Source organism: Microcebus murinus, chromosome 1 (genome assembly GCF_040939455.1).
Source record: "Microcebus murinus isolate Inina chromosome 1, M.murinus_Inina_mat1.0, whole genome shotgun sequence".
Lineage (NCBI taxonomy): Eukaryota > Metazoa > Chordata > Mammalia > Primates > Cheirogaleidae > Microcebus > Microcebus murinus.
Window position 1 is genome coordinate 139,362,350 of NC_134104.1, and position 23,613 is coordinate 139,385,962.

General features: G+C 34.4%; 1 protein-coding gene across 1 annotated transcript in view; it reads left to right on the top strand.

Moving 5' to 3' along the window:
- The window catches only part of STT3B (STT3 oligosaccharyltransferase complex catalytic subunit B), a 110,724-nt gene that overhangs the window by 58,349 nt on the left and 28,762 nt on the right, over positions 1–23,613 (top strand). The window contains exons 4-5 of the mRNA XM_012769168.2: positions 15,832–15,897; positions 18,488–18,587. Of these exons, the coding sequence (XP_012624622.1) occupies positions 15,832–15,897; positions 18,488–18,587 (166 nt within the window). The remainder of the gene's footprint in view (positions 1–15,831; positions 15,898–18,487; positions 18,588–23,613) is intronic.

A 23,613-nucleotide genomic window follows, 5' to 3' on the forward strand; every position in this document is an offset into this window, starting at 1 on the left:
TTTGTTTTCATACTATTGAGGTGTAAGAGTTCTTTATACAACCTGGAAATAAGTCTTTTATCAGTGTTTTGCCAACATTTTCTCCAGCCTGTGGCTTGCCTTTAAAAAGTAGTATCTTTCTAAGAGCAGAAATGTTCAATTTTGATGGAAGTTTAATTTATCAGGTTTTAAAATTTTCTTCCCTTCCCTTCCCATCCCATTTGTTTTTGAGACAGAGTGTCACTTTGTTGTCCAGGTTAAAGTGCATTGAAGTCATCGTAGTTCACTGCAACCCCAAACTCCTGGGCTCAAGTGATCCTCCTGCCTCAGCCTCCCGAGTAGCTGTCCCACCAGGCCTGGCTGATTTTTCTATTTTTTGTAAAGACAGGGACTCACTCTTGCTTGGGCTGATCTTGAACTCCTGGCCTCAAGTGAGCCACCATACCTGGCCTGGTTCTTATCTAACAATTCTTTGCCTACGTCAAGGTCATAAAGATTTTCTCATATGCTTTCATCTAGAAATTAGATAATTTTAGGTTTTACCTTCAGGTCTGTGATCTTTTTGAATTGATAATGGTCTATGGAGCAAAATGGGGTTGTTGAGGTTCTTTTTGTTGGATTTGGATATACAGTTCCAACATCATGTGTTGAAAAGACTATTCTTTCTCCATTGAATTACCTTGGTAGCCTTGTCAAAATAGGTTATATACATATAAGTCGTATGGGGACTCTTCTGTTGAAAGCAGGTAGCATGAATAATCCAGCTCTGTTCCTCTTTTTCATAATTTTTTGGCTCCTCTTAGTACTTTGCTTCCTGTAAATTTTAGAATCACATTATTAACTTCTTTAAAAAAAAAGAAAGATAAAAAGCCTGTTGGGGATATTGATTCACTCTGTAGGTCAGTTTGGGGAGAATTGTTACTTTACCCATGAATGTGATATCTCTTTCTACTTATTTAGGCCTTCTTTGATTTCTCTTCGGTTTTGCTTTAATCATTCTGGATTATTGAGTTAATAATTTGAAATCTTCTGTTATAAACATTTAAAGCTATAAATTTCCCTCTAAGCACTACTTTAGCTGCACCTTACAAATTTTCTATTGAAAAATAATTTGCATAAAATTTTCCATTTTAAGGTGTAGAATTCAGTGGCTTTTACTATATTCACCAACTTATTAACACCATTACCACAGTCCAATTACAGAACTTTTTTCTTTTTTAGTTTTTTAAAATTGGTATATATTCATGGGGTACAAGTATAATTCCATTACAAATAAAGTCGGCCTTCAGTCCATAAAACATATTTATTGCCTGAAAAATCCTTTCCCATTTCCCACATTCCCCCAGCCGTTAGCAACCAGTAATCTCTACTTTTTACCTCTGAATCTGCTTATTCTGGAATTCTGTATAAATGGAATCATATAATAATGTGGCCTTTTATATTTGGCTTCTCTCACTTAACATATTTTCAAGGTTCATCCATGATGTAGTATATCTCGGTACTTCATTTCTTTTTATGGCTGAATAATGTTCCATTGTATGGTTATCACATTGTGTTTGTTCATTCTTCAGTTGATAAACATTTGAATTATTTTCACTTTTTGACTATGGTGGATTATGCTGCTATGAACATTTGCATACAGTCTTTTTTACCCTTTGAACAAATGCATAAACATCTGTGCGCAAATTTTTATGTAGGAATTCCACAAATTTTGATATGCTCTGTTTTCATTTTCTTTAGTTCAGATATTTTCTAAAATTTCCCTCTGATTGACAGTGTCACCAAAGATACCTAGCTTCCACCCTCCTTCAAATCTTTCTCATGACAACCCTGGTGGGAGTCTATGGAAAACAGCTTATGAGCACGAACTCTTTTTGTGTCTAGGATCGTTATCTATTTAATACTTCCTTATTTATTTGCCTTGTGACTTTAGCTCTCTGGTAAGCTTAAGAGAATTTACTATTCTCTATTTTGTGGATTATCTAGGGTTTTTTTCCCCTTAATTGTTAGGGTGAAAATGACATTCTCTTGCAGCTTTGCACATCCTGAGCCACAAGTGGAATTGAGTTGATCTTCTAGTACATGGAACCAGAATAAAGGCGGACCATGTTTATTTATTTGTAGGTCTCTAGAGCAGTGCTTTCTAATAGAACCATCTGTGAAATAAAAGAAGTGTTATTTATCTACTCTTTAATAATTAGTCACTGACCACGTGAATATGAACTTTTTTGTGTGAGTAGTAGGTGCTTCACTGTAATCTAAGTAATACATTTAAGTTTTACCCTTAAAATATTTGACTCGAAAACATTTATTTAAGTCAACTAAGAAATGTTGACCAGGTGTGGTGGCTCATGCCTATAATCCTAGCATTCTGGGAGGCTGAGGCAGGTCAGGAGTTTGAAACCAGCCTGAGCAAGAGCGAGACCCCATCTCTACTAAAAATAGAAATTAATTGGACAATTAAAAATATATAGAAAAAATTAGCCAAGCATGGTGGCGCATGCCTGTAGTCCCAGCTGCTTAGGAGGCCGAAGCAGAAGGATTCCTTAAGCCCAGGCATTTGAGGTTGCTGTGAGCAAGGCTGATACCACAGCACTCTAGCCCAAGGCAACAGAGTGAGACTCAGTCTCAAACAAACAAACTAATAAAAAATGTTAAAAGCAAAGAAAGAAATGTTAACTTGTTCTGGAAAGAGAGGGTTTCATAATTTGTGATAATTGTGTAAAGTTAGTTCCCTAAGCCCAATCCATTTAAAAAATTCTTTTAGAAAATATCTTTTTAGACCAGTCATCTAATTCACTTAATTTTCACTGGATTTGCCCATTACAGAGAAGGCAAGCTATTTTGTAAATTGCACTGGAATGTTGTTTTTATGCCAGGTCTAGGTTACCACTGTGATTTTTACCTTTTATTCCAATTTAGATTTCGATTGTGATTGTATTGAATTAACAGATCAAGTTGGGAAGGAAGGGTATCTTTTTTTTTTTTTTTTGGCATATTATGGGGGTACAGATTTTAAGGTTTCAATGAATGCCCATTGGCCCCCCCTCCCCCAACAAGTCTGAGTCTCCATCATGACCATCCCCCAGATGGTGCACATCTCACTCATTATGTATGTATATACCCGCCCCCCCTCCCCCCCCCACCTGCCCAATACGGAAGGGTATCTTAATAATACTGAGTTGTCCTGTCATAAACATGGAATATCTCTTCATTTATTTAGATCTTTGATTTCTTTCATCAGTTTGGTAGCTTTCCACATAGAGATTGTGTGCATATTTTGTTAGATTTTAGACCTAAGTAATTCATTTCTGTGTGTTCTTATGTGTACTATGTGCTAAATGGTATTATGTTTTTAATTTTAAATTTTAGTTGTTCGTTGCTGGCATATAGCAACAAAATTGACTTTTTCTGTATTAACCATGTAGTGTTGCCTGTGATGACTTATGGGTTCCAATAGTTTTTTGTATGATTCTTTGGGACTTTTCTACATAGACACTTATATCATCTGTGGATAAAAAAGTCAGTTTTATTTTTTCCTTTCCAGTTTGTATACCTTATCTTATTTTGTGTCTTGTCTTGCTGCAGTGGCTAGGATTTCCAATACAATGTGGCTAGTAGTATTGAGAGGACATCCTTGCCCTATTCTCATCTCAGGGGGAAAGCATAATTATGAGTGTTTTTCTGGACTCTTTCACATTGATCTAGATGTCTTTACTTATCTCATTAGCATGCTGTCTTGATTACTATGGCTTCATAGGACACTTTGAAATTGGGAAGTACTATAAATTTTAATATATTGATCATGTGCCCTGTTACCTTAAACTTGCATGTTAAAATTTGCTTTTTGTTTTTGTTTTGTTTTTATATTTCTTAGGATTTTTTATATATAAGATCATATTATCTGCCAAAAAAGAGTTACTGCTTCCTTTCCAATCTGTATACTTTTTCCCTCCTTGCCTGATTGCACTTAGAACCTCTAACACAGTGTTGAATAGAAATGATGAGAATGGGCATCATTGTTTCCTTGTTCTGATTTTAAGTGGAAAGTATTTCAGGCTTTTACTATTAAGTATGATGATTTTTTTTTTTTTTGGTAGATATCTTTTATCATAGCTTAAGGAAGTTTTCTTCCATTTTTCAGTTTGAGAGTTTTTATAATGAATGGATATTAGATTGTGTCAAATGCTTTTTCTGTGTCTTTTGAGGTGATTACAGGGTTTTATCCTTTGTTACATTAATTCAAGTTTTCTCAACCTCAGCACAGTTGACATTTGGGGCCAGGTAATTCTTTGTTGTGTGCGATGTCTTGTGTATTCAGCAGCATCCCTTGCCTCTGTATAATAGATGCCATTAGCACTCTCCCTATCCCTCAGTGAGATACCCGAAAATGTCACTAGACATTGCCAAATGTTTCCTGGGGGTCAAAGTCAACTCTAGTAGGGAACCCACTGCATTAATTTATTTCACATATTAAAACAACTTTTTAGTCATGAGAAAAATCTCATTTGTTCATGATATATAATCATTTTTATGCATTGCTGGATTTGTATTATATTTCATTAAGGGTTTTTGCATCTATATTGGTTATTGGGATATTAGCCGGTAGTCGTCTTTTCTTGTGATGTCTTTGTCTGGCTTTGGAGTCAGGGTTATTATACTGGGCTTCTAAAATTAGTTAGGGTAGTGTTTTCTCCTCTGTTTTCTGAAAGGATTTTTATGGGATTGGTATTGTTTCTTCCTTAACTGTTAGGTAGTATTCACCATTGAAGCTATCTGGACCTAAGAAGATTTTTAATTACTAATTCAGTTTTAATGATATAGTGCTATTCTGATTTTTTTTATTTCTTTATGAGTAATTTGGTAATGTGTAGCTTTTTTGAAATTTTCTCATTTCATCTAAATGGTCTAATTTGTAAACTCATTGTTCATAATATTTCCTTTGTAATTCTTTTAATTATATACAGTCTATAATAATGTCATCTCTCTTTTATTTCTGGTATGGTAATTTGTATCTTTTCTCTTTTCTTGATCAATCTAGCTGAAGTTTATCCAACTTTTGATTTTATTGATTTTTTTTCTGTGTTTTTAATTGCGTTGATTTCTTGATCTTTATTATTTCCTTTCTTTTACTTTGCATTTTGTTTCCAGCGTCTTGGGGTTGAAGCTTAAATTATATTGTCTATTTCTACTTTTCCTAATATAACCATTTAAAACTATACTGTATTCACTGCTTTAGCTATATTCTATCTATTTTAATATGTGATGTTTTCATAGTCATGTAATTCAAGACTTTTTGGAGTTCATGATTTCTTCTTCAACACATGGGTTCTTTAGAATTGCATTGTTGGCTGGCTCTGTGGCACAATGGATAGCGCATTGGACTTCTAGCTAGAATTGCATTGTTTAATTTCCAAATACTTGGGGGTTTCATAGCATACTTTTTCTCGTTGATTTCAAATCCTCCTGTTGAAAAGCATACTTTGTATGATTTCAGTCTTTTTAGGGATATCGAGACTTGTTCTATGGTCTAGCAAATTATGGGCTATGGGAAGGCCAACTTGCTTTATTTAATAAATAAAATTTTAGTGGCATTCAGTCGTGGTCATTTATTTACATATTGTCTGTGGCTGCTTTTGCACTATAATGGTAGAATTGAGTAGTTGAGACAAATATGGCTCCCAAGCCTAAATACTTATCATCTTGACTGTTCACAAAAAGATGTAGGACTATGGTGTCTAGCATGTGATCTCTCCTGAAGAATGATAACGTGTGATTGAAAAAAATGTGTATTCTGTCTGGGATTGAATAGTCTAATGGTCAGGTGAAGTTTGCTGATAATGTTGTTCAAATCTTTTGTATCAATTACTAACAGGCAATTATTGAAATCTCAAACCATAATTAAATTATCTGGTTCTTTTCAGTTCTGTTAGTTCCTGCTTCATGTATTTTAAGGATCTGTGTTAGGTCCTTGTACATTTAAGATTTTTATAATTTTCTGGCATAGTAACCCTTTTGTTATAGTGAAATACTTCTTTGTCTCTAGAAATATTCCTTGTCTTAAAATTTGTTTTTTTCTTGTACTGATTTGCTACTCTGTGTTAAATGATTCTTGTTTACATGGCTTATCTTTTTCCATCCTTTAAAATCAAACTGTGTGTTTCTCTGAATCTAAAAGTTTTATTAGATTGCTTATGGCTGGATTTTGCTTTTTTTATCTAGCCTGATCATCTCTGCCTTTTGACTGAAGTTTTTAATACATTCACATTTAAAGCAGTTTTTCATATAATTTGATTTGCATCTGCCACTTACTGTCTTCTGGGTTAAAATATATTCTTAAGTATAATATACTATTTTAATTGCTCTGATAATTTAGCTATTATTGCGGTTTATTTCTAGTGCTTGATGTAAAGAATACATTATACATCTTTAACTTTTACAATCTATTTCAGATTTGTATTACACTAACATAATTTTGGTAAAACATAGCAGCTTTATTCCAACATAGCTTCATTTTTTTCTCCTCTCCTGTGTTACTATTGTCATATATATTTATGTATATTATTTGCCTAACAATATAGATAATTATGTTTATATAATTTATACTTACCATAGAATTTAAGAAAAAAGAGATAGTCATCTGTGTACTCTTTATTTACCATCTTCAATGCTTCATTTGGGTCTGAGTTTCCATGGGGTATCATTTCTTTTCAGCCTGAAGGAGTTCCCTTTAATATTTCTCTCCTAGGGAAATCTGCTAGTAATGGAATTTCTCAATTTTGCCTTCATTTTCTCTCTCATGTTTTTTTTGAAACTACGATAAAATACACATAGCATAAACTTTAGGATTTATTTCAAGAGTGGGGAACCTGTGGCCTTCTAGGTCCTTAAGTGCAGCCTGCCTTTTGACTGAATTCAGATTTTACAGAACAAATCCTTTCATTTTTATGAATACATGTTTGTTCCATCTTTTATATTTTTATTTTATTTTTAAAGTGAACATATTTAAAATACCAAAGAATAAAATAAGTTTCAACGAAATAATCCTCCCAGATTGACTGGCATAATTAGAACATTAGTGAGTCATAAGGGCTAAACCAAAGGTCCTCAAACTTTTTAAACAGGGGGCCAGTTCACTGTCCCTCAGACTGTTGGAGAGTGTGCACTGTGGGCCTGGGACGAGTCGGTTGCTAAGCAGAACAGGCAGCTGCGGCAAAAACACACCTAGCAGGCCAGATAAATGCCCTAGGCAGGTGGCATGTGGCCCGTGGGCTGTAGTTTGTGGACGCTGGGGCTAAACTGACGGCTGCTACACTCATGATTTAGTTCTAACTCTGCCTGACTGGCACCACTACCGCACCAGGCTGGTTGGCGAGAGTTTATGGGGGTGGAGTACGCCAGTCTGTTATCAGCTTTTGACAGCGGTACACTGTGTTTCTGTTTGAAGTGGAATTTGTGAATAGTTGCACAGCTTGACAGTATTTTTAATTCTGTCTGCTTAATAGCCCATCATATCAAAGAAGACCAAGAGAACACTGAAGGAAGAGAACATATTTTTAAATGAGGATTGGGAATTGCAATATTATCTTGTTTCTGCTACAGATAAGGTGATTTGCTTGCTTTGTGATACTGCAATATCAACATTAAAGAAATTCAGTGCTCATCTGCATTATAGCACTCATAAAGACCACAAATATTTTAAATTAGAAGGAAAGGTGCAAAAGGTTGTATTGCAGAAATTAAAAGATGAAAAGCAAAGACAATTCTTTCAAGCAGCAATAAGACCTGAAAATAATGCCACTGAAGCAACTTACTTTAGGCACTCTGTGAACAGAATATGGGCAATAGATATCTTCAACAACTTTTAAGATAAATGTCGTGAAGTTGGACTGAATTTGGTAAATTTAGTGTGTGTACAGATAGTGCACCTTCCCTGACAGAACATGAAGGGTTTATTGCACAGATAAAAAAAGTATTAACACATCCACATGCTCTCATTTCTTTTCATTGTTTCATCAGCAAATTCTCTATGCTAAAGCTATTTTAAGTAACACTTTGCAACAAGTTATAAGTATTGCTAACTATTTGGGCAAATGCATCATGGCATCATCAACTTGGTAACATGCTAAAATTGGGTGATGAGGTAGGTATTCAGTGTGGATTTGCTGTATCATTGTAAAGTGCATTGGCTATTGCAGGGACAGGTATTAGCCAAAATTTTATTTCTGTGAGAACAGTTAGTTAAATTTTATGAAGATCAGAATCAGCAATGTGAATTTTTGAAAGAAGATTTCTATAGGAATGCAGCATTTCTGTGTGATGTCATGTCAAGTCAAAATGACTTGAATATTTCTCTGCAAAGTAAAACTAAGTTTATATATCATGTGGCAAAAAATCGAATCGTTTCGAAAACTCTCTCTTTTCAAAACACTTCTTCAGAAGGAAATTTCAGATGAACATTTTCCCCAGTTAGCAAAGGTTACTGATGAGCAGGATGATACGTGTGAATCATTTGAAGAATATACAGCTATTATAGACCTATTAATTGGAGAATACAATGAAAGGTTCACTGACTTTGAGAATCTTGACATCACACTTAAATTAGCATTTTAGCCTCACCTAGTTGATATCACCAAGGCACCTAAAGAACTACAGTTGGAATTGATTGAACTCTCAGTAGATGACATTTTAAAGTCATTGATGCTAAGAAAGATTCAATTGAAATATGGAAAAATGCAGTAGAATACGCATGCCATTGGCAACATGCCCGAAAAAAATGCTTTCTTGCTTTTCAACAACATATTGCTGCGAATCTACATTCTACTTAACCAAAATCAAGACTTCCTTAAGGTCACAAATGACTAATACCTGCGTAGAGCAGAAGTCCCCAATCTTTTTGGCACCAGAGACCAGTTTCATGGAAGACAGTTTTTCCATGGACAGAGTTGGGGGGAGGGGAGGGTACTTTCGAGTTGATTCAAACACTTTACATTTATTGTACAGTCAAACCTCTCTGCTAATGATAATCTATATTTGCACCTGCACCCCAGTGCTAGCATCACGACCTCAGTTCCACCTCAGATCATCAGGTGTTAGATTCTCATAAGGAGCGCACAACCTAGATCCCTCATATATGCAGTTTACAGTAGGGTTTGTGTTCCTGTGAGAATCTAATGCTGCTAATCTGACAGGAGCAGAGCTTATGCAATGATGTGAAAGATGGAGAGCGGCTGTCAATATAGATGAAGCTTTGCTGGCTTGCCAGCCACTCGCCTTCTGCTTTGTGGCCCAGTTCCTGGGGCCATGGACCCGGTACTGGTCCGAAGCTTGGGGATAGGGACCTCCATCCTGTAACCAAATATTCACATGCTTTCCAACAAAAAGCAGACACAACAAAGTCATTAAAAGGTTATTTAAAATTAACGAATAATTTTTATTTTTTGAAGTTATTAAGTACAGAGTGGTTAGATTTCTACAAAATAATGTCCATTATTAAGTACAGCTAATTGAAATTTCTTGAATGCAGCCTTACTTGATTACAGCTAAATTAATGCAGCCTTCCAACATGAAAAGGTGTTGCTCATACCCCTGTTTTAATCATTTTTAAGTACACACTTCAGTCTCATTAAGTATTTTGATATTGTTGCACAACCATCACCATCATTCATCTCTAGCTTTATCTTGAAGAACTGAAACTCTGTCCCCATTAAACAATAACTCCCCTTTTCAACTTCCCCATATTAAAGACATTTAGTTTATCAATTCATCTGTAGACGGACACTTTCATGTTTTAGCTGCTTTGAAAGTAGTTGTACAAATATCTCTTTAAGACCTTGCTTTCAGTTCTTAATATATAACTTGAAGTGGAATTGCTGGGTCATAGGTTAATTCTATTTTTAAATTTTTGAGGTAGTGTCCATACTGTTTTCCATAACAGCTATACCATTTTATATTCCCATGAGCATTGTACAAGGGTTTTAATTTCTCCAAGTCCTTGCCAATGCTTGTGATTTTTCTGTTGGTGTTGTTAATGTTATTTTATTTTTTAATAGTAGCCATCCTAATGGGTGTGAGGGTGGTATCTGGCAGTTTTGATTTGTATTTCCCTAGTTATTAGTGATGTTGAACCTCTTTTCATGTGCTTATTGACCATTAGTGAAAGCCTACACCTTCCTCTAGGCATGCACAGTGACTTTCTAGTGTCCCCGATATATTTCTCCATATATGTGATTGCTTTTAAATGCCATAGTCTGTAATATCTGGCTTCCAAGGCGGGAGGGGGAGGGGACAGAAAATGGAGAGGAAAAAAGTGCCAGCCCTTTAAATTTCCTGTAAGTCACTTTTAGCCAGAGGGGAAGTGACTTGCAACGATGGGGAAAGGTACAACAACCATGGCCTCTGACCTCTTTGTGCTGTTCGCAGACAGTCAGTGATCAGAGCACAGAAACCTAGTACTTGGAGGACAGTGTTCTTTTTGTATACCTTGGCTCCTGCAAGCTGTGTGCAGAATTCTCCAGGAACAGGTGCACAGCTGCCTGCTAAGGGATGAGAGGTGGGAATGGGTAGGTGCTACTGTGCTAAGAGCTGAAATCGACTGAACTTAACTTCAGTTTACTGCCTAAACCTTCCCTTGGAAGCTCAAGCCTTCCATAGACTCCAAAGTTCCAAATTAATAGTTATGTCAGACAGATTCTGCCAATGCAGTTGTTGTCTAGGTGGGAAGCAGATTTCTTGTGCTTCTTAGTCCATCATCATCTCGGAATCCTTGTCTGCCTTCATTTTTGAAGGATAGATTTATAGGGATGTATTAAGAGTTTGATGTTGGGGTGGGAGCTTGTAACGTGGGCTGAGAAAGAATTCTCAGTGCAAATATTATAATAGTTTTAAAGAAGGAAAGTTTATTTTACCTCCCAAAGGTGGGGAGGGCTGGCACAAAGAGAAAGAAAGGAGAAGTGCTTACAGGGAGGATAAGGGGTTTAGGGCTTTTATAAGTACAGAGAGAAAGGAAAAAAACATGATTGCTGTCAGCTGATAGCAGAAAAGGGCTATGAAATGACTGGATTTGTTTTCCCTTTTTTTTTTTTTTTCTTCCCCCTTTCCTGTGTGAGGCTGACTTATCAAGAGTCCTTGGAATGTGATCTGGGGAGAACTGGGGTGGGTAGCATCACAACTCCTTTTATCTATTCAGTTCTTTCAAGTGCTGTGAAAACAAAACTCTTATAGGGAACAGGTTAAGCCAAGCAGATGGTTAATCAAACAAGGGGCAGTTGTGTTGTGATCTTTCACTTCAAAGGGGCAATTATATGTTGTGAGTTTACTCCTCTTTTTTGTTAGATAGGTTATTTTTCTCTGTTAGATAGTTTATTTGCAATGCCTTCCTTCCATTTGGGTTGATACTTTCTTTTCTTTCAACACTTTGAGCATGTTATTCCACTGCTGTTAGTCATATTGTTATTTCCCTGTGGGTATTTTTTTCTTTTTTCAGCTTTTTCTCTTTGTCTTATCTGTCAGCTCTGACTACAGTTTTGTCTAGGTGTGGTTCTTTTTGTGTTAATTATACTTAGTGGTTTGTTGGGTTTCATGAATCTGTAGATGAATGTTTATCATAAAATTTGGGAAGTTATAATTTTTAAAATATTTTTTCTGTCTCTTTATAGCTTCTCCTTTTTGGACTTCTATTTTATCTGTGATTTTTGGATTGGATAATTTCTCTTGGCCTGTCTTCGTGTTCATCGCAAATTTGCTGTTTCTTCTGCCATCACAAATTTGCTGTTAAGCTTAGTGAATTTTTCATTTCATTTGTTATGTTTTTCAGCTCTAAAATTTCTAGTTCTTATTTCTTACATGTATATGAGAATATATATTGTATTTCATTACTGAAATTCCCTATTATATCATTTTTCCTTTCATTTTTATGAATGGTAGTATCCTTTAATTCTTTGAACATATTTATAATAGCTGCTTTGGAGCTTTTTTTTTTTTTTTTTTTTTTTTTTTTTTTTTTTTTGAGACAGAGTCTCGCTTTGTTGCCCAGGCTAGTGTGAGTGCCGTGGCGTCAGCCTAGCTCACAGCAACCTCAGACTCCTGGGCTCAAGCGATCTTTCTGCCTCAGCCTCCCGGGTAGCTGGGACTACAGGCATGTGCCACCATGCCCGGCTAATTTTTTATATATATATATCAGTTGGCCAATTAATTTCTTTCTATTTATAGTAGAGACGGGGTCTCGCTCTTGCTCAGGCTGGTTCCGAACTGCTTTGGAGCTTTTGTCTTCTAAATCCCACATCAGTTAGTTTCTGTTGACTACTTCCCCTCTCCCTACCTACGCCCCTCCAAATACGGGTTATGCCTTCCTATTTCTTTGCATGTCTTGTAATTTTTGGTTAATACTGGACATTTCACATAATGTAGTAACTCTAGATTCTGTTTCATTTTTCTTAGATTTGTTTGTTTTAGTAACTTCCCTGGATTAAAACTACAAAATGTCTCTCTCCCCATGGTGTGTTTCCATTAATATATCTGCTCAGTTATTTTTAGTTCTTATATTTTAACTTGACTTACTACAGATCACCCCTATGTCTGCATACATTATATATCAGCCAGAAATTTGGGCAGAGTTTGTATTCAAACACCTTGGGCCCTTAAGTCTCCCTTGGTCTTTTCTTTCAGCTAGTTCTCTCAAGTGTTCCCTATGCATGTATGTAGTTTCTCAGCAGAGATGGGTAGAGATCTTATCTGAGCCTTTTTGTGGCTTTCTCATTTTCAGGATCATCTCCTCAATTTCTGCTTGCTCCAACTAGTCTCACAGCTTTAAACTGGCAACCTTACGGGTTTCTCCCATTTTTTCCTACGTTTATTGCTTTTAGCTGGCAGAGCTGTTGTTTATTTTCCCAACTCCTGGCCCCCATCAAGTCCTCCTCCTTGAGCAACAAAGCTGTTGGTTTTCTTGTCTAGTCTTAAACTTGATTAAACCACCATTCTTGCCAGCCAAGCTGAGTGGCAAAAGGGGAATGCATGCTTTGGGAGCAGCCTCAGCCAAGATGACCACACTTCTTAATTTATTTGTCTGTGTTTGATTGATTTCAAATGCCCTGAAATGGTTGTTTTAGACTGTTCCTTTCTCTCCCCTCTCCCTCCCTCACTGAAGAATTTCTGAATTCACATCCCTGTAACCAGAAATGTCTCTTATGTCAGTCTTCTTTTAAATATTCCATTGAATAAAAGGTTCCATTTCACCTAGTTTTGGAAGAGAAAGAATATTATTTTTTATTTAATAAATATACTTTTTATGGTCTATAGCTGAGAATTTAGATAATAAACTTATTTATAATATAGTGACAGTTTGATTTGGGAAAACATTGGCATAAATTCATTAACTTTGTTTTCAAGCTTCTTTGTCTGATTATAACTTATTTTTCTAGTCTTACCTTTCTTTCTCTTTTCTACAGGAGTGGCTGTTTGTTGGTCCCAAGTCTAATTTCTAATATTCCACCTTAATATTTCCTCTAGAATGTCTTGGGGATAATAAGAAGAGGTGTAATATTTGACTGTCTTCTAGGTGCCATGCACGGAGCATAATGCTTTTTGTGCTTTTTTTTTTTTTAAGTTTATTTTTTTTAATTTTTTTTAAGTTTTTAAAGTTTTTTTAAGTTTATTTTTAATTTAATCCTAATCTTTCTAAAGCAGGAGATATTTTACAGGTTAAGTTACAGAGGTTCAGAAAGGTTAGGTAGTTAGCCCTCCAGTCATACAAAGATAGGTTTTTGAATGCAGGTATTTATGAATTTCAAACCCATGTTCTTGCTACATCATTTCCCTCAGGCATTTCAATACCAATGTGTCACAAACTAAATTCAAAAACCACCTATTCAGGCTGGCCAGCTGTTGGCCTTCCTCCTCACCATTGATGGCTCATACCACAAGCTAGGTAACTAAGATTTCTCCTCAATATCTTTTTTCCATTGTGCTCCAATTTAGTAGCTCACCAAAAAAATGTTGATTTGACCCTTGAACATAGCTTCTCCTTTCCATCTGCATTCCTACCATTTAGAATTTAGACCTCAACACTCACTTTATTATACCAGCCTCTTAACATTTATGTTTTACTAGTGACATATTCTGTCTATTCTTTACATGCTTACCTTTGTCATCTTTTAAAATAGCATATCTGAATGTGTTTCCTATTTCAAATCCTCTTTTACAGGACTCCTCACCAGTAAATGAAGACCAAATCTTGAGCATGACTTATAAAATGCCAACCTGTCTCTTGAGCATCATCTCCTAAAGTCCTTTTGGATCTTTCTGAATAGTTCAAGTGCTGTTCTTTTGTTTTACAGATGATATTTCCTCTTTGTTTATTAATTCCCTTCTACCTATTTATAATCCTTCGGAGCCTGGCCTGCCTCTTTGAAACCTTGACTGTTCTCTTAAGTAGATTTTGTTACTCTCTTTTCTGTTTTCATAGCACTTAGTTTATAATGCCCACTTCCATTATAGCGCCTGGTGTATACTGCCGTTCATCAATTCTGAGACATACACTTCCCCTCACATTTTGGCATCTCTGAAATTAGGATGTGTGTTATAAGTGACAGTCATAGATTCTGTGAAATGTGGTATGCTGATTATTTTTTATTTACTTGATCTTTTAGATAGCTTTTTGTGGGCTCACAATTTTGAAATTCCACACCCGTACGTACTTGCATTTGTGTGTCTGCTGCTGGATTCACTGTGGGTAGCTGATTGGGTGACTTGCGTTTTTTCTGCCTCATTGCCTTCAAGGTTTTGCTCAAATACCTCTACCTCAGTAAAACTTCTTGTGATTTTAACCCGGCCAGAAATGCCTTCCTGCCTTTAGCAGTCAGGATCTGTGAGGACGTGTTGGCATTCATTGTCTGTGTTCACTATGTTGGCATTCATTGTCTGTGTTCACTATATGTTCTCTGTTATATTATGTTTTGACTGAAGTTCTCACCTTTGTGTTTATCTCTTTAGTTGGGGCAGGACTGAGTTATAATTTGTGTGTCCAACATAACTTAGCAAAGTTTTTGTGTATTAGTAAATATTGAGGAATATGTTTTATTTATTTTTCTTACTCTCTCAGCCTATACAGTTGGATTTAGAGTCTGAGGAAATTTCAGGATTTGAACAGTATTTAATGGTTGTAAAAATACATCTTGATTTTCTTATAAAAGATTGTAGCAGTCTGGGTCCAGTTAGACCCAGAGAAATAATCACATTAGGTTATAACAGAAGTTTTATAGAAAGATATATTAACTATTTTAAGAGTAACTAAGATAGAAGGAAATTCAATATATGGTATCCTAGGGCTGAAGGAGAGTACCCAAGGAAAGGAAAATTTGGAAGGTGTTTGGACCTCCTTGGATAGGATATGGTTCAACCCATTGACAGCAGAGAAGGTTAGTGGTTTGGCTAGGCTGGAACTTGTTTGAGCAACTGAACGAGCAACAGACTACCCACCAGAGAGAGTGTAGGCAGGTGGAGGTGATGGGGGAACTGGTGGTTCAGTGGCATGGTGTGCATTGGGAGTCTGAATATCAGTGAAGGCAAGAGGCTTTTTAGAAAATGGAAACACAGAATTGGTTCTTTTAAATATTTTTTTTATTAACTAAAAAACTACATAACACAAAGGAATCAGCTGTTCTTAAAATGTCTAACAACTCAATGTTATGAATACATATATTAAATATATCTGCATATCTGAATAACCACAGTACTTTTTCCTTTTTAATAAACTTGGCTTTTCGTAACCATGTTTACTATACATTTAACTGTTTAAATTCAGCAGGGTCATTTATAAACATTTTCATTATATCACTTTTCTTGTTTGTTTTTTAGGTAAAATCTGTAAAAACTGGATCCGTTTTTTGGACAATGTGCTGCTGCTTATCATATTTCTATATGGTAAGATTTCATATGTGAAACTACATGAAGTCTAACAGGTGTTTGGCAGTTAGAACAATTCCTTTCTCTCTCTTTTCTCATCTAGAGCTATAATAGTTTTCTATTTCTTTTCTCCTGAAAGTCTTTAGGATTTTGATTTTGTTTCATGTGTTCCCTCTAGCTACCCCCAGTTCCTATATAGACTTTGTTGGAGAGGATGACTACTTAACCCCTCAAATTATAATGGTTGCAGCAAGTAAAACAAAACATTTTCTTTTCATATATACAAGTTCTAAAATATGTTAAACTTTTTAATGACATGTAGACTTAAAGCTAGGAACAACAGAAAAATAATATTTTTTCGATTGCTCTGACAAGTAAATATTTTCCAAGTTAGACTGCAAACTAAAATGGAACAGGAAGTTTCTCCTGTCAAATATTGAGCATGGACCGATGTTTAGATGAAATAAGATTTTATTTAACAAACTCAAATAATTTTAAATATTCTAAAAATTAGTTTTCATGTACTAGAATTAGTACCTGAATGATGGTAAAACAATCTGAGTTTTTAACAGTCATTATCTACTCTATTTAGTGACCTCAACTTAAAGCAGAGAAATAAGAGCACTTAGAACCCTTGGTGGAAAAGATAACCCAAGTAAAGAGTAACTGAAAAGACAGAATGAAAAAAGGTTGTAGAAAGAATGTTTTTCTGGCCCATTCTGCTCTCTTTTCATTCCTTAAAGTGAATGAAGGAAAATTCTTAAAATGATTGTATGTGACCCAGAGAATAAATAAATAAAGCTCTATAGTGAAAGATCATGCATAAGATCAGCAAGTATTTTTTAAAACATAAATTACTTTCAGTTTTTCTTTGTTCTGAAGTGGACAAAGTAGATAAGGTAGCATAATTGATGTTAAGCTCAATTTTCAAAATCCTAGTAGTTCTCTAATCATTTCCTAAATAATGGTCACATCCTCTAGGTTAACCTGTAAACCACTTAACATAATTTTTTACAACAGATTTTGTAAGATTGGGGTTCAATATTACATCTTTGTTTTTGTTTCACTCTTTTCCTCACCATAGCCTATATAGTAGTCTTTTGCTGAAAAATAATAATTTTAGCTAACTTTGTTCTTTTTCTTTTTAAGCAAAAGTTATAGAATATGTGCATTCAAGTTATCCATGGCCCTTTTAAAATAGTTAAAGACTGGGGCTCATTCTGTGTAGTTTACTGAGTAATATAATAGAAAACCTGTTCTCTTTCAAATTTAGACTTAAATTTTAGAAGTAGCCGGAAGTCTTTCAGTTAGGACCGTGCTTCATTAGTGTAACATTGTTTTTGGTGAAAAAATAACATGTGACTGAGGCAGCAAACTGATGTTCTTTCATGTGTTGAAAACTGATGACAGTTCCTTATAAAAAGGTTCTGAAATAATTTAGACTTAGACAAGGGCAGCATTATTAGAATAGATATGCTAACTTATCGTCTCCTAAAGTGACTGTTGATTCAGATGATTCTTTCAAGCTTTTAATCATTAGAGTACATCCAAGAACTTTGATCTTGGTAAGAGCTTATTGCCTGTTATTCAATATACCCCAAAAATTCATAAATTCTGTTGGTTGAGAATGAACATTTCTCTTCAAAATATTTATTAATTTAGACCAGAGCATCTAAAATTATTCTGATATGTGTTATAGGCCTAACATTGAAATGTGGTCTTGCTTTGTAATCCAGTTGTAGGGAAAAATTATACCCAACTAGCTCTTATAAATTTGATAATTTCAAAACATATTTAGATCATCTGAATATTTTTTTTTTTTTTTTTTTGAGACAGAGTCTCGCTTTGTTGCCCAGGCTAGAGTGAGTGCCGTGGCGTCAGCCTAGCTCACAGCAACCTCAAACTTCTGGGCTCAAGCAATCCTGCTGCCTCAGCCTCCCGAGTAGCTGGGACTACAGGCATGCGCCACCATGCTCGGCTAATTTTATATATATATTAGTTGGCCAATTAATTTCTTTCTATTTATAGTAGAGACGGGGTCTCGCTCTTGCTCAGGCTGGTTTCGAACTCCTGACCTCGAGCAATCCGCCCGCCTCAGCCTCCCAGAGTGCTAGGATTACAGGCGTGAGCCACCGCGCCCGGCTCTGAATATTTTTTAATTGAATTGTTGATGAGTGCTAACATTCACGATCTTACTCTCAGTGAACTTTCTTACAATGAATTTATCATAAAAAACTGTTTTTTTCTTTTCAAAATTTACAATCTGTATTCTAAAACTTCTTATCTCCGTGACAGCCTATTTACTGCCAATTCACAAGTTATAATGCTCTCAGCTTTCCTATTAAATCTAACTTAATTTGAACATTTCACTAGTAAATTTAGAAAAGCATATTGGATTTGTGGGATCATGTTATTTTAATTATCAATAAAAATAAGAAATATGTTATTTATAGATTAATAAATCCATATTTAAGCATCTCTCAAACTTAAAAATCCTAGTGTTTTATAGTTGTTCATTATATGCTTAGATTGTCATGATGAGTAAAACTTGCCTGTTTTAAAAAAGTGAAAATATAAATTATTTAACTTAGCATTTATTTTCCCATAGGTCTCCGCTTGGGGTGGTTATGTGTTTATCATCAACCTTATACCACTGCATGTATTTGTGTTGTTACTGATGCAGAGATACAGCAAAAGAGTCTACATAGGTAAGTAATTTGACGTTTGAAATTTGTCAACTAAGAGGTGTTTCATATACATTCTTTTCATCGAACAGACATTTCTGTTGGGTCAGTATTACCCAAGAAAAGGTAAAAAGAATTTTATATTCATTTTGCTTTTTATGTTAATAAAGGTCAGGCATTTTTATGTAAGTGCTTAGTCATCAGTTTTTCCTTGATAAGTTTTTGTAGAAATTAGTTATGGTTTAATATTTGTCAACCTATTTTTTTCCTCAATTTTGGGGAATGGAAATTTTTACCAGGAAAATCATTTGTATTTTTCATATGTACTTATTCAGATTCTGCTTACTTGTTGTGAGAGATTGACTTCCTCAAAGTAAATAGTTTAATAAATTTCTGAAAGCCCTTTTAAGTTTAGTAAAAATCTTTATTTTCTCTACATGTTTTAAAGCAAGTCTTTTTACCATGATCCTTAGCTATGGATGATGTCTCACCTTAGAGCTCATTTTTCACAATAGAGATGAAATTTCTATGGGTTGAATGAATCAGAAAGCAATTGTGGTCTGAAACCAGTGTGTTAGTAAAAATAAAACCATTGTATTAAAATTATGTTGTTGGAAAACAGTAACACAAAGGTAAAACTTATTAAGTAGGTTCATTTTTAAAAACATAGTAGCATGGCAGTTCTATTCCTAGATATTTACCCAAGAGAAACAAAAATACATATTCACACAAAAACTTCTATATGAATGTTCATAGCAACATTTGTCATTCTTAATAGCCAAAAAATAAAGGTAGCTCAAATGTCTGTCATCTGATGAATGGATAAATAAAATATGGTGTATTTGTACAATAGAACATTATTCAGCCACTAAAAGTAATGAAATGCTGATATGTGCTACAACATGAACTTTTTAAATTTAGTTTTTGAATAGTATATTCACATAGTTGAAAATTCAAAAAGTACAAAGAAATATGACTAATAAGTCTCCCTCTTACTACTGGTCGTTGATTTCCTTCCATGTAGACACCCAGTTACAATGTGAACTTTGAAAACATTATGAGTAGTGATTCAATATACCCCCAAAATTCATAAATTAAAAACATTATGAGTAATGTTTTCAAAGTAAAAAAGCCAGACACATAGTATCAGATTCTGTTTGTATGAAATGTCTAGAATGGGCAAATCCAAGATTAGTGATTGCCCAGGGTATGAGGAGTGGGGAGAATGATGGAGAGGGAAGTGGAGGAGTGATTCCTGATGGATATGGGGTTTGTTTTTAGGATGAGAAAATGTTCTGGCATTAGATAGTGGTGATGGTCATACAACCTTATGAGTAGATTATATGGTAGATCTTAAGGTGAATTTTACACTACAGAATTATGTCTCAGTAAAATAAAAAAAAAACAAAAATTACAGTGTGTAAATTTCATTTATAGCCATTTCAACATGATTTGTAACAGTCACCACTGAAATAATATATATCAAATTTTTATGCATCACAAACTGTTCTAAATACCTTACATGTATTTAACTCGATCATTAGAATCACATTGTGAAGATCAGTACTGTTACTATCCTCATTTTATAGATGAGCAAACAAGAAGAAATATAATTTGCTCAAAATCATGTAGCTAGTAATGGAGCTGAGGCCTGAACTAAGATATTTTGGCTTCAAAGCCCATGATGCTAAAATCCACTATAACTGTCTCCCTTATATATAACCCTCCCTTATATATAACCATACTATTAAAATATATCAACCTATGATAATTTTCTACCCTGAAAGCACTATAAACTAGTTGTGATCTGGAAAGGAGAATGATAGATTAAACTATAATCCTGAGATTTTTGTTTTGGAAAAATATAAGGAAATTTTTCTAAATTAAATGGCTATAGGGAGGAACTAAGAGGTTTTTTGTTTGTTTCATTAAAAAAAATCTGAAGTTCTGGAAATTTAATGGTCAGGGGAATAGAGTAGGTAGAAGATTGAGAAATACACTTTTATGAAATGCCCATGAATCAAGAAAACCCCAAGAGAGGTCAGAAGTAGTCGGATAAATACATTGTTAAAGAGGTCAAATGGAAGTGTTTTCTACATAAAAGTTAAAAACACAAGTGCATCCAACTCCCTTTGAACATTAGCACCAATATCTAAAAGAATGAGAATTTGAGACAGGACCTTATATTTATTAACTAGTATTTTTCTGGTCACTTTAGAAAAGCATGCAATTAATACTACTTTGGTTGGCTCTTGAGAATATTTCTTCTTTTCAAAGGAATGAAAAATAAAATGGTTTAGGGATGTATGCGTGTATAAAGTTTGATTAGTAAATGTTTCAGGTAATCCTCATAGTGTTCAATTCTCCACTTTACCCCCCTGGTTTCTCTTACTTTACCCAAGTAATTATGTAGGAGTATTTTTGATGATTTCTATTCTGCTTTCATAGAGTTTATTTTTTAGTGTATGGAAAGTGGTAGCATAGAGCAAGTGTTTCTCTTCTTTCATCCAAATTTATCAGGACTTAAGTTTGATGTCTCCTAATTTAGGGGTCCTAAAAAGTATGGAGGCACTGTAAAGTGTTTGTATACACAGGTTGTCCTTTGATTTTCACACATAGTATCTTTTGTATAGTTCTCCCTCCCTTCAAGCAGAACTATTTGGGTAAACAAGGACTGATACATGACAAACTCAGATAGTCATAATTAACTAAACGTTCTAAGGATCAAATTAAGTGAATTTAAAATGAATTATTTGAAATAATAATGAAAAAAATTATCCCCCTTTTGAGTGAATTTTTTGCAAGTGCTCTTAAAATCAGTTGTTAGTATAGCCACAGAAAACTGTCAAAATTTGTTCACATGTGGAAAAGGAAGCACATGCAAGGTTGGTGTGGAATGTATAGTGGTAGGAGAGGAGCAGCATGGGAGTTAGGGAAAGGTGTAAGAAGAGCCAAGATAAAAGGCCTTCTCTACTTGATAAAATTTTGGGAGGAAAAATTAAAATTTTTATGAAGACATATTTTGTACTTGTTGAATTTCACATTGGGAAGTATTGTAAAATTATGTTATAAATAGGATTCTGGTGTTGTTGTGAGAGCACCCAAACCTTATTTTGTAGTGTAGAAAGACTGGTTTGCAAGTATCACATAACACTGGGATGTGAAGTGATTTTCTAATTTGATAGAAGTTTATCCTACTTTGTCTTTATGTCATTAGGAAATTATTAAAGATAAGGTAGGTTTAGGGATGTTCACTGTGTGGTAAGTTGTAATTATGAGAATGTGGAACTAACTTAAATGTTCAGTAGAAAGATGACTGCTTAAATTACAGTGTTGCTTTATGGAATATTATGCAGCCTTTAAATTGATCTTTTTGAGTATTTGATGATATAGGAAAATGTTAATATAAAGCAGACTAAGGATTACCAATGAATTTTGTCTTCATATTTATGTCTGATTTCCGCATTTCTTATAATGAGTATATATTAAAATCATAATAAATGAGACTTGGTTTTTAGTTATAGAAATATGAATTTTACCTCTCAGGGTTCATAAGGGCTGCATTAACTAAATTAGATTAATAATTTAAGCAGGGGGAGAAATTAGTTAATTGGAAATTAATATTAATTAATGCTTTCGAAACATCGCTAAAACACCTCGTGTTATGGTATGGTCTGTTTTCTGTAGTGAGTTCATTTGAATGAGAAGAGTAACAGATTCATTTTTCGTATTATAACTAAAACATATTTTTTGATGATATTTGCTGGGAAGCATCACTAAAAGTAAAATTTTATAGATATACCATATACTTTAGCTTTGTACAAATTATTACAGGATTATATGTCTTGTGAATAATGAAAAGATAATCCTACTATGGAGTCAATTAAATCCATAGTCATTAGGAGTCATGTTTATAGTTGGCAGCAGTAAAGAGAACATATCTAATGCTAGATTAACTTATAAAAATCAAGCTTACATGCTTGTAAAAATGTACTGCATGTAAAAATTCTAGGATACAAGAACAGGACACTCTAGGATTTATTTTGTCTAATTCTATCATACTGTTTTTGAGGAAATTAAAGCAAATCTGTTCATCAGATATTATTGAGGGTCTAATAGAATTAAGTTTGTGCTAGCCATTATGATACAAAGATATAATCAATTTTACAGCATGTGATCAAAATGGAAACAGAGAGAAGTTTGTTGAAGTCAGTTTGGACTTTGAATTTGAGGGACGTCTTATTAGCTTCCCAGCTAACATGTCCTTTTGAAAGTTTTGGAGATATTTCTTGGTTTTGAGGGGAGAAAATAAGATAGCAACAAACTTACAAAGTATTTGTAGTGATGTAACCATAAAAAAGATGTGCCACATCTTTGATGAAAAGAGTACATCCTCCAGAGCCAAGTTACCAGGATTCAGTTCCTGGTCACTTAACTACTGTAACTTGAGACAAATTACTTAATGTCTTTATGGTTTAATGTCCTCATGGGTCAAATAGAGATAATAGTTCCCACCTTACAGATTGTTAAGGATAAATGAGTTAATATATGAAAAGGTGCTTATAACAGACTAATACAAAAAAAAGCTTTTTAAGTGTTTGCTTCTATTAATGTTAAAGTTAAAAAGGAATAACTAGAAGAAAAAGAATTCAAGAGGCTGTGAGGTGACTCCTGTATAAAGACTGAGGGGTTAAAACACCAATGTGAATCTAAGGATTGTTCTTTTTTTTTTTTTTAAGTGAAAATGAACTTTCACCACAACTATTTTTGATTGTGAGACACATAATGGAGAAATAACATGTACGTTATAGCAAACTAAAACACAACTAGTCATAGAATGGTATTCTTATTTTTCTTTATAGTTTTTAAATTAAGACAATAAATGTATATAATTGAAAAAGGCAAATATTACCACAGGGTTTATAGCAAAACCAGCAGTTCCTTCCTCCCACATTTTCCTTAACTGGCTTGCTCCCTAAATTCTCAACCCCAGAGTCAACCACTTTCAGTTGTCTGTTATTTCTTGTTTTTATCACTGACGTACTATAGA